Below are 11,782 nucleotides of genomic sequence, written 5' to 3' on the forward strand. Positions count from 1 at the left end.
AGGCGACTGCCAGGGCTGGCTCTCCACGGGGCTGCAGGGTGTTTGTGTTTACCCCTTGCAGCCTCCGAGATAAAGGTTTCTCTCTGTTTTTGCTTTTGCCGATTGCTGTTAGGAGTAGCCGTGTGCCCTCCATGCGAAGAGCAGAAAGCCCCGGGGCAGTGTGCCCCGATACCACCCCCGAGACCCCCCGTCCCCTCGCTCCGGTGGATCGGCTCCCCTGGACAGACACACATCCAACTGCTCTCCGGCACGTGGGGCGTCCCTTGTCCTCCTGCCTGGCGGGATCCTTTGCCGGGTTATCCTTATAAATCAGAGTCTTTCCTGCTGTCTAAGCCACATCCCCTGACTGCAGCTTAATCCTGGGATTTCTTACCCAGCCTGCAGCGACAGGAGGAACATTATTCCCTTTGTCTCTGCCGCAGCCATGTTTTGAAACCTGTTGCCATGTCTCCCCTCGGCCTCCCCTGTTTCTTCATCCTGTGCTCCCGAGCCCACGTGTTCGAGTCTCTTATCTGAGTCTTCTTGTTACTGTCTGGGTGCCTTCCTCGTGAGCTGTGTCCTCGTGGGGCTGGCCTTGAGGAGGCCTTGCTGCCGCGGGGGGGAAGGACGGTTCCTGCGTCGCAGCGACGCGTTCCCCTTGCGAGGCGTTCGCTCTTTCTGCAGCTCTCTGGGCCCGACTCGCGTCCGCCTGGCGATTCGTTGCAACCCGCCGATCCTCTGCCGCGGAGCCGTTGTCTTTCCTCGGCTTGTACGTACTTGGGGAATTGCTCCGGCCTTGGGGCGGTGCTCTCCTTGCCAGGCTGCATCCCGCAGTCTCAGACGTCTCTCCCAGCGAACTGGGATCCTTCCGAACTTTCTTCTGTCCTGGCTGGGGAACAAAAAATGATACGCCAACAAACGGAGCGTAAAAGGCTGAGAAGCGTTGCGGTTTGCCCAAGGGGTGCGAGGCTGGGGTTCGAAGGGGCGGCAGCACGGGGATTTTGTGCGCAGCGCGGGGCTCAGGAGAAGTGAGTTCCCATCTGTTTCTCTGCTACGTGTCTCAGACCACTTCGTCTGCGTGCCCGGGTCACGGTGCTAATGCTGCTTTTCCTTGCTCTCTTGCAGACTCTGCCATATTCCCCACCATGGGTGACATGAAAACTCCAGATTTCGATGACCTTCTGGCAGCTTTTGATATTCCTGACATCGACACGAATGAGGCCATCCATTCTGGCCACGAGGAAGCTGATGCTCACATCAAGCAAGTCCCTGGGGAGTCGGGACCCCCTGACCACGTCCTCCCCCACACGGACATCACCGCTGTCAGTGTGATTGTGAAGAACACGGTCTGCCCCGAGCAGCTCGATGCCCTGGATGGGCGCAGTAAAGATGGGCACGTCATCGGGCCCCGCTTGCTGCAGAATGGCTTTGGGGCCACCGAGATGCCCAGGTCCCCCACCTCCAGGTCCGTGGAAGCTGTGGCATCCTCCAACGGGGAGTGTTGGGTGAAGGAAAAAGGCCCCAAACCCTTGGATATCTTCTCCCATTTTAGCCCCGATCCCAACGAAGACAATGCTGCCAACCTGATTGACAGACCCCGGGAGTGTAAGCCGAAAGAGAAATCCCTTGCCGTGCCCTCCCTCTCGCCGTCTCCCACCCCGTCGCTGGACTGCAAGGAGCCCATGGGAGAGAGCACGGAGAACCTGACCCCGGCTTTCCCGCAGTCCTTTGAAACAAGCCAGGCAGGGGGTGCAAACGGGTCCCCTCCTACCATCCCCTGCATCAAAAAAGAGGAGTCTGACTCAGAGGAGGTGGGCCGCAACGCCAGCCCGAAGGGTCTGGCTGCAGCCCTGGGTGACAGTCCCTTGGATCACCTGAAATCGGTCACCGTTCGCTACTCCACGGATGATTCCCCCATCACGTCCTGGCCTGGTTCTGACCCCAACCTCGACAGCAGCACCAGCAACCTTCCCGAAGTGAAACGTTCTCCCGCCAGCCCCCGGGAGCCGTTCTTCAAGCCTTCCTCGCCGGTGGTACAAAGCCCCAGACTCCCCACTTCTCCAAAGCCGCTGGACAACATCACCCTCAAGGAAGAGCAAGAAGTTCTGGACAAGTCAATGGGAAGTCCTCAGAGTATGTCCAGCGCCGAGGAAGAGGAGGAGGAAGAAGACACCAACAATGATTCCCCGTCTTCCAACTCCTCACGGCCCCTGAAAGTACGGATTAAAACCATCAAAACATCTTGCGGCAGCATCACCCGGACAGTGACCAGGGTCTCATCAGATTCAGAGCCGGGCTCCACCAAGGGACTGGCCGAGCAGAGCTCTCAGGAGACGTCTCTTGAGGGTTCCGGCTTCTCAGCATCAGTAGATAAAGAAGAGGGGATCGCGCTGGAGGTGCCCAAGGAGAAAATGGAGCTTTCCAGCCCCTTGAAAACCATTGAGGGGGCAAAAATCGTCAGTGTTCAGCTTGGCAACGGCACCAAGCTCAAAGGGACTGTCCTGCCCGTCTCCACCATCCAGAATGCCAGCAGTGCCATGCTGATCGCTGCCAGCGTGGCTCAGCAAAAATCTGTGGTGCTGCCGGCAAAGACGGGTAAAGCCGTGGCCAAGAACATCATCAACCTGGTGCCACAGACCCTGCCCAAAGCCGACACCAGGACCAGCATCAGTACCATGACACAGACCACCACCATCACCACCACGGCCAACCAGAAAGTCAACGGCACCACAGTTGTGATGGTACAGCCGCAGAAGCCTTCCCCTACCATTGCGGGCACGGTCATTTCCAGGAGCCAGTCCAGCCTCGTGGAAGCCTTTAACAAGATTCTCAACAGCAAAAACCTCTTGCCAACGTACAAACCCAACTTGAATCCTCCGGCCGACGCGAGCCTCACCCTGCCTCCCTTCGGTTACCGCTGCCTGGAGTGCGGGGACGCCTTCGCCCTGGAGAAGAGCTTGGCTCGCCACTACGACCGGCGAAGCATGCGCATCGAGGTAACCTGCAACCACTGCACCAAACGCCTCGTCTTCTTCAACAAGTGCAGTTTGCTCCTGCACGCCCGGGAGCACAAGGACAAAGGCCTGGTGATGCAGTGCTCCCATTTGGTCATGAGGCCGATTGCTTTGGATCAAATGATCGGGCAGCCGGACATCACCCCCCTGGTCTCGGTGACGTCCTTCCCCGCTAGCAAAGTGACTGGTGTGGCTCAGGACACCTTGGCCACCGCCAACGGGGCTCAGGACCTCCCCATCCTGCCTCTGAGCAACAGCTCGGAGCAGACCAACTACAGCTGCTTCAGGTGCCTGGAGTGCAAGGAGCAATGCAAAGACAAAGCCGGGCTGGCCGCGCATTTCCAGCAGGCGGTGACCACGGGGACCACCAGCAGCACGGTACGTAGGTGGGAGGGCAGTGGCAGTTGGACGTTAGAGCCGCGGTGAACCATCCCTGGGGATGTGGGGCAGAAGTGGAGGGCACTCCAAATGTGATCGAGGCAGCGCCTGCCTGTGCACGCTCGATTCCTCCCGACGTAAAACTCATGTGGGAAGGAAAGAGCGTGAGCCGGGGTTCGGTTCGTGCCCACGGGGCACCGAGGCAAGGCAGGCTGTTGTCGGCGGGTGATAAAGGCGCCCCATGGGTGCAGGAGCCGGGGTGCGGCAAGGAGGGAAGAGCGGGTCACTGAGCATCGGTGCCCTGCCCGTTGGCACCCGCTGCGGGACGTAGCCGTCCCCGTGGAGCCATGTTAGAGCTGTGGGCGCTGCTTCCTCTTTCGCCGGCTTGAAGCACAAATGGAGTCTGGAGAAACCAGGATGGGGTGTGTTGTGTTTCAGTCTTTTTTTTTCCCCCTCTTCAAGAGCCAACCTTGAGATCCCGGGCGCTTCCTGCTGCTGCCAACACGTCCTGGTTTGTTAGGACAGGCAGCATCCAGCAAACACACAGGATTAACGCTGCCGAGGGATGACCTTTAAAAGGCAAAGAGGGAAAACGGGTCCACGGAGGAGCCCTGTCCTCCCTGTGGCATGTCTTCACCTTTCCCTTTGTCCAGAGATGTGTTCAGCCCCCTCGGCTTCCTTTGCATAGAAGGAATTTGCTGTTTCCTGGTAACTCTGTTTACCTCGAAGCTGCTGCCGCAGCCAGGACGCTGTTGAAATGCAGCTATTACGGCCTGCTGTTACAGAGGAGGGCTGCTTTCTGTGTGAAGGTCACCAGGAGCGTCCAGGTTCACGTATTTATATGGGTTGTCCCGAGGAGCTTGCTTTTAAGAGGGGAGGATTTCTTACTCCCATCCCCTCGCCTAGCCTTGGTGTCGATGGAGGGTTCGGAACGCAGTGAGGACGGGATGTCCATGCCAGGGCTGCGGCAGCAGCAGTGAGAGGGCACAGAGAGGAGGAGATCAGGGACAGGAATGCTGGGGGAAATCGTCCTTATCTCCCCGCAGGCACCCGCTGCCTCTGAATGCGGCAGCATAATATTTCTAGCTCAGAGAGCCCATCTGCCTGAAGTTGCTGGCAGGGCAAAACCTGTTACCAGCCTTCACCCAGCCAGAGTAGCTTTGTCCCTGTACCCAGCAGACAGGCTCCTCCCTGAACTACTATAAACAGCTTTTTTTTTTTCCTTTAGAAAAAAAAAAAAGAGAGACCCCAGAGGTTTTCCTCGGCCCAGCAAGGGATGGGGATGGCTGAAGCCTCCACAATCCTCTTCCTCACCTGCTACCTTTCATCCCCTCTCCCTTCCCGATGTGCCCCTTGTCCCTGCTCATCTCCCGGGCTGTCTTTAGCTGCTGTTCCCGGTCCGATCCCTCGCTCCCTCTTGTTGCCCTGCTGCCAAAATCACCTCTTGGCAGCGCTCCGGACCCCAGTCTGGGTGCCGGCAGCGAGGGGACCCTGAGGACCGCTCGCTGCGCCTGGCATCTGGCTGGGGGCTGCTCCACTCCTTCCTCGCCTGCCTTGGCTCTGGTAGTCGCATCTTTCAGGGCAGCTCCTACCGGAAGCCCTCTCCTGTTCCCTCGAGTCCTTGTCAGCTTCTCCCCTCGACATCCCCGTGTCCATATCCTGGCGTGGAGCTGGAAGTAGTTTCAAAACGGTTTTGGCAGCTGGTTTGAATACACCCTCGCTCCCCCCGGTAAAACTCCCTCGCCGAGCGGCTGGTCCCCGGCTAACCCTTGGCACGCGCTGCATCTGGGACCCATCTGTGATGGAAAGCCTGGAAAAGGCATCTTGTCTGTGCGCGAAACGCCCTCAACAATTACCCAGCAAGCTGGCGCAAGCAGATTATCTCCTACAACGTGCCCTGCAGAGTCCCGGCGCTTCTCTTCCCCCGGCGGCACGTGGATTGGGGCTGCTCTGGGTGTTGCAGGTTGTTAGCCTGTGGAAATGGCTTACAAGCCCTTTTGTACATGTGGGTACGCGCCACGCTGAACCTCCGATGCTCTTCTCCCCCCAGGTTTGTACGACGTGCCCCATGATCATGTCCAATCGCTGCAGCTTTAACGCCCACCAGCGGATGCACAAAAACCGGCCTCCCCACGTCTGCCCCGAGTGCGGAGGGAATTTCCTCCTGGCGAACTTCGAGACCCACCTGAAGGAGGCCTGCCTGCACTTCTCCCGCAGAGTGGGGTACAGGTAGGGCACCGCGACCTGAGCTCGGGGCAGAGGGACCTGGGGGGACGCCCAGGACCGAAGGGCAGAGTCCCAAGTCTGCGGCGGGTTTCCACTTTGCAGATGGGGCAGGAATCCACGTTCCTTCTCCCCACCGGTGCTAGGTGCAGGGCCGAGGGTGAGGGTCTCACTTTACCCCTTCTCTGGCTCTCACCCCTTTAACCCCGGGGGCATTTTCTTCCTCCTGGGACCTCCTGGCTACTGTTCCACCTCAGTCATGGCTGGCAGCGTCAGACCCCGCGGTCTCTCCCTGCTCCTTCCAACGAGCTGCCTGGGCCCGGGATCCGCCAGCAAAGGGCAGGACTGCTGGCTCCAAACTGGGCTTTTCCCAGCGCCCAGAACTGGTTTGGATCCTGGTGTCTGTCGGAGCAGGGGCTCATCCCAAGTCCCGTGGTTGGACGGGGAGCGGGCGCGGGCCCTCGGGCTCCACTTTCTCTTTGCTGTTAGCACTTGGTGGGCGCCAGTTTCCGTGCCACGGCTGAGCTCCTCTGTGCCGTTTGTCCCCTTGCCTCCCACTCTCCTCCACTCTCCAGGTGTCCCAGCTGCGCTGTGGTCTTTGGCGGGGTCAACTCCATCAAGTCCCACATCCAGACCTCCCACTGCGAGGTGTTCCACAAGTGCCCCATCTGCCCCATGGCGTTCAAGTCTGCCCCCAGCGCCCATGCGCACGTCTACACGCAGCACCCCGGCTTCAGCAATCAGCAGTCCAAGTAAGTGTTCCCTGTGAGCTGATGTCCCGACAGACCTCGCCAGAAGAGATCGCTCTTAACAAGCGCTAGGACGAGAGGAAATGGCCTCAAGTTGTGCCGGGGAGTTTTAGATGGGATATTAGGAGAAATCTCTTCACCTAAAGGGTTGTCAAGCACTGGAGCAGGCTGCCCAGGGAAGTGGTGGAGTCCTCATCCCTGGAGGGATTTAAAAGACGTGTGGACGTAGTGCTTAGGGACATGGTTCAGCGGTGGACTTGGCCGTGCTGGGTTAACGGTTGGACTCGATGATCTTAAAGGTCTTTTCCAACCTAAATGATTCGGTGGGTGGGACATCGCGGGAAGAGCTCAGCACCAGCATGGGAGCTGCATCCTTCTCCTTTTTCCTTTCCCGTCCCTCGGCGTGGGTCAGACTGCACCCGGGGCTGCTCTCCGCCTCCTTGCCAAAAGGTTTCTTCCGAGAGTCTCTTGATCCCAACCTGGGCTGTGCCAACGGTGGTGTTTTTTCCTCCGACAGAATGATTTACAAGTGCGCAATGTGCGACACGGTCTTCACCCACAAGCCCCTGCTCTCCTCCCACTTCGACCAGCACCTGCTGAACCAGCGGGTCAGTGTCTTCAAGTGTCCGGACTGCCCGCTGCTCTTCGCCCAGAAGCGCACCATGCTGGAGCACCTCAAGGTAGTGCCGCGGACAGGCTCGGCGCCCTTTGCGCAACCCGTTGATAGAAATATTTGAGATCTGTCCTTCACCAGGGGCATTTGAGGCTGGGTTAGGGCTGTCGGCTCATCACCGACGCAGCAGGGCCCCGAGGTCTGGTTCCCTTGTCCCCCACAGCCCTGTCCCAAAGGCTGAGGAGATGAGCCTGCCTTGTGCAGGCTGGGGGTGGGCAGGCTTTCCTTCTAGCCTGCTGCAGTGCTGGGGGGAAAATCCCAGGCCCACGCCGCTGCCAACACTCCGGTCTTTGCTTTCCAGAACACTCATCAGCCCCAGAAGCCCAAGGAAGACCTGGCAAAGAAGGCGGCCGTCCTGCTCACACCGAAGCAGGAGCCTGTCGAAACCCCCGTGTCCAAGATCTCAGAGGAGTCGTCATCCTCTACGGAGGAGGATGAGCCCCCCAGCTCCCCGGAGCTGCGCAAGACCAAGCGAAGCCGCTTCCAGCGCAAGACGGTCAACAAGTCGAAGGGCAGCGGGTGGACGTGCGGCGTTTGCCACTCCTGGTTCCCGGAGCGTGACGAATATGTCTCCCACATGAAGAAGGACCACGGCAAGGTGAGGAGAAAGCCGGGGGCTCCAGTGCCAGCTCTGCTGAGCCCTTGGGAGTGTGGGCGGGGAATGCTCATGGCGCAGAGTAGCGGCGCAGGACACCCGGGTTCCGTGCTGGGCCGGGAGCATGTTCTGCCGCTGTCTGGACATTACTTCTCCCCCCAGTACGAACTGGGTCAGGGTTGAAGTTTTGGTGAGCCTGGACGTTACCCGTTCTGGTGAACGGCGACGACCAGATACTCGTTACCCGAATGTGCAGCTGTGGGATGGACAAGGAGAGGAAATCTGAGGCAGCACCAAGTTCCCACGTCCGGCTTCTCCATGCGAGCGGGGAGCCCCGCTCTCCGGCCTCTCGGCTCCCCGTGCGGTACCCACCTGCCTCTCTCTCTCTTGCAGTCGGTGAAGAAGTTCCCGTGCCACCTGTGCGAGCGTTCGTTCTGCTCCGCTCCCAGCCTCCGGAGACACGTGCGAGTGAATCACGAAGGGATCAAGCGCGTCTACCCCTGCCGGTACCCACAGCGCCGCCTTCGGGGTTTGGCTGAGGAAGGGGGGGTCTGGGTGAAGAGGGGTGACGCTGTTTTCCCCCCGTCAGGCCGTGGTGGGCAGGATAAAGCTACAGACAGCTGAAGCATGAGGGGGATTGAAGAAGTGTCTGGGAAGTAGGAGGGAAGGGAGGTACCGGGCAGGACCCTGGGGTTTTATACCCACTAGAGGAGCGTGGATGAGCACGTTTGTGGTTAGGGTCGGGGGCCAGGATGTCGGAGCCAGGCTTTCCCGGGGGCTCCTCGTGGCGGAGCACTGCTCCATTGCCTCCCTGCTCCGGCCCTGCAGGTACTGCACAGAGGGCAAAAGGACCTTCAGCAGCCGCCTCATCCTGGAGAAGCACATCCAGGTGCGACATGGGATCAAGGTGACCGACCAGACGAAGAGCCAGGAGGTCGTTATCGCCCGGATAGGGACCGGCATGACACAGGTACGAGCTCTCTGCGGTCTCTCAGGGTGCTCACGAAGGGCTGGGGCCTTGCGGAGGTTTCGGGCAGGGTTGAAGGCATCGCCCGGAGCCCTGATCCTGCTTTGCTCTTGCTTCCGCACGTCCTGCGGTGCCTGGGCCGGCAGCTCCCTCCCACTGTGAGGCCCGGCGCCTGCTGGGTGGGTGCGGGCCCCGTCCGGGCACAGCTGGCTTAGCTCCGGCCTCTCCCTGCCAGCACGGCCGGGACTGAGCTGCCTCTTGCTTAGAGCCGGCTTAGGAGCTGCCCCAGGCTGCGTGGGGCGAAGGCGCGAGGGGCACGGGCAAGTCAAAGGCCCTTGTGGGAGCCCAAGCACGGCTAGGCTTGCAGGCCGGGGTGCAGCTCTCGGGGCCGGCCAAGGCCTGTCAGGCTTTTATCTGAGCAAATACCCGTAGGAGCCTGTTGGGAGATCCCCGAGGAGGCTGGGTTCTGCCGGGAGCTGCTGGAATCAGGCACCCGTTAAAGCTTGTCTGAACTCTTCCCGTAGGTGTCCAGCCGGAAGCGGAAGCTGTCCTCGGACGAGGGCGACTCGTGCAGCGAGGAGCCTGACAGCACCACCCCTCCCTCCAAAAACCCCAAGGGTGACCGCAAGGCTCCTTTCCGGTGCCGAAAATGCGGTTACCTCGCCAGCAGCTCGGCCGACTTCCAGGAACACATCCCCCAGCACCGGACTGACGAGAGCTCCCACCAGTGCCGGGAGTGCGGGCTCTGCTTCACCTCCCAGGTCTCCCTCAACCGCCACCGCTTCATCACCCACAAGAAGAAGAAGGGAGCGGGTGAGATGGAGGAGCCGGGGCCCCGCAGCCCCCTGGAAGGCGGCGCCCAGCACGCGGCCGACGGCAAGCTCTCCTGCAAGGTGTGCGGCCGCTGCTTTGACAGTCAGCTCAACCTCAAGACGCACTTCCGCACCCACGGCATGGCCTTCATCCGTGCCAGGCAGAACGCGAGCCCCGAAAACTAGCGGCCCGGCAGAGGGGGGAGCGAGACATGTACATAATCGGCACGGCGCTCTTTGCGACGGGGGCTGCTGGTGCCCACCCGGGCTCCCCCTCCCTTCTGCTTCCAAGGGGGCTTCCACATGGGCTCGGATGAAGGAGACGCGAAGAGAGGCCCAAGCCCGGCTTGCACCATCCGGCCCGACCCCCTGTGCCCGGCCCGCTGTGTCGGCTCGGCTGGCGTCCCCCTGCGCTGGGGGGCTCGGCCCCCAGTCTGGGGGCGAGAGGCGGAGGAAGGCAGGATTTTGGCTGCCTTATTGTACAGGAGAGGAAGGGCAGAGTCCAGACTTGCTGCCCTGCTCTCGCGGAGACCAAAGGGTTTGGTCACTTTGGCTGCTCTGTCCTCACGCGGGGACGTGACCCGCCCCACGGCCACTCGTGTCTGCGGGGAGGGACAGTGGCCTTCCTCCCACGGGGGCGAGGGTGGGGGCGTGACACCTCCCACCCAGCGGGCGGCAATCCCGAGTCACGGGCTCTTCTTTTACACCGTGCCGTCCGGGCCGCGCCGTGCCGGCAGAGGAGCCCGGCCCAGGCGGCGGCAGCCCGCGGGCAGCGCCGGAGCCGGGCAGGACCTGGGGCCCAGGGGAGACTTCGCCGCCACGGGACAGAGACGTCTGTGCTGGCAGTAACGTCACAGCAAAATCCACCTTTTGGGGTTTTTTTCTTTCCCTTTTGAATGTTGCTTATTTTGTATTTTACGGGGCACCGTGGGGAGAAGCCGGTTCCAGACTTGTGGCCAGTCTCCATCGTCGCAGAGAGACGCCCCGGCCCCGCGCGCCTGCCAGATACGCGAGGTCCCTCGCCCCCGTCACTTGCACTAACTCAAGGCGGCGCCGGCCTTCGGACGCTCGTCGCTTCGTGCCCCGGGACGGCCCCGGCTGGCAGCCTTCCCCGGGGAGGAGGAGGAGGACATTTTCCTTTGGCAGCAGAAGCCCACAAAAAGGCCTCTGGGTGAGACCAGCGCGAGCCCGGCGACACCGTCGCCCTCCCGGCACCACAAAGCTGCACCGCGTGTTTGCCGCGCTGCAGCGGGGGCGGATCTCCCTGAGCCGGACCCGCGAGGAGGGAGAGCCGCTGCCACATCCCCTTACAGACCGAGATGCTGACGGTGAGTCTTGGGGGGCTTTTCCCCGGGGCGCTGGTGTTACCCGCCGCCCCCTCCCTGTTCCCGCCTTGGGGGCCGAGGGCTCCGCTACCACCCGGCCCCGCAGATGGGCTCGGCTTCATCGCCTGCTCCTCTTCCTCGGCACCCCCCTTTGCCGGCACAGCTGAGCACCGTGGGGCTGGACCGAGCTTCCCCTCGGCCACCGTGACCCACGTCCCCGCGGGCGAGAGCTCGGCCCCGGCCTGGCGGGGCCTGGCCTGTGCGGGGCTGTCACCGCGTCCCCCCCTTACCTTCGGGGAAGGAGAAGGAAAAAAAAAAACAGCTGGAAAAGAAACTTTCTACTTGTTCTGTTTGTTTAGCGCCTGTGCTTGGGGTAGGGTGTTTGTGTGAGTAATTATTTCAGTAACTTAACTTTGGGCTCCTTCTTATTTCCTTGTGAATAACCTCTAACACGCTGTGTAAAGTTGTACCATACACTAAAAGTGACAAAAAAAGCAAACTACTGTTGTGATTTTGGGTTTTGTTTTGGGTTTTTTTGGTTTGGTTCCCCGCCCCCTCTATTTTCTGGGCTGGGGAGAGCTGGTTTGCCTGGGTTGGGGTTCGGTTTCCTTGGGGGTTTTTTTTTTCTTTCTCCTTTTTTTTTAAGTGCACGGGGGCGATCCTCCCCCTCGCTGCAGGTGGATTCAGCTGAACGGCGCACAGAGGCCAGGGGGGCTTTTAAAATAAAAGGAGAAAAAAATAAAAGCAACCAGCAGTTCCCACAGCCCCAGTTCCCCCCCCCCCTCGCCTCCCCCCTCAGCTGTGTCGCGTGGGGCTGTGAACGTGTAAATGATGTTTAATAATAGAGAAAAACCTAAAATTTCTACGAGTTTTAGAGGAAGGAAACAAACCCAATTGCTTTGTAATCTTGGTTTTCAAGCACTTCAGTGCCTTTAGATCGACTGCTGGTGGAGCGGGCGGGGGCGTCTGTGCGCGTTTTGGGGGGCGATTCCGCCCCAGAGAAGCTACGGGCACTGCGAGAGGCTCTCAGGTATCCTTTATTCTTGTAGTAATAACGCAATTAAACT

At 60.4% G+C, this 11,782-nt stretch overlaps 1 protein-coding gene across 1 annotated transcript; it reads left to right on the forward strand.

Annotated features, from left to right (window-relative positions):
* Positions 1-1,124: 1,124 nt before the first annotated feature.
* On the forward strand, positions 1,125-9,576 carry ZNF687 (zinc finger protein 687; the record flags this gene model as incomplete). The annotated part of the gene is made up of 8 exons (XM_082011407.1): positions 1,125-3,371; positions 5,422-5,600; positions 6,170-6,346; positions 6,861-7,023; positions 7,318-7,614; positions 8,005-8,117; positions 8,440-8,581; positions 9,103-9,576. The coding sequence occupies 8 exons, from the start codon at positions 1,125-1,127 to the stop codon at positions 9,574-9,576; spliced, it is 3,792 nt and encodes a 1,263-aa protein (XP_081867533.1).
* Positions 9,577-11,782: the final 2,206 nt, after the last annotated feature.

This window comes from Phaethon aethereus, assembly GCF_964289735.1.
Source record: "Phaethon aethereus genome assembly, chromosome: 28".
NCBI classification, from domain to species: Eukaryota; Metazoa; Chordata; class Aves; order Phaethontiformes; family Phaethontidae; genus Phaethon; species Phaethon aethereus.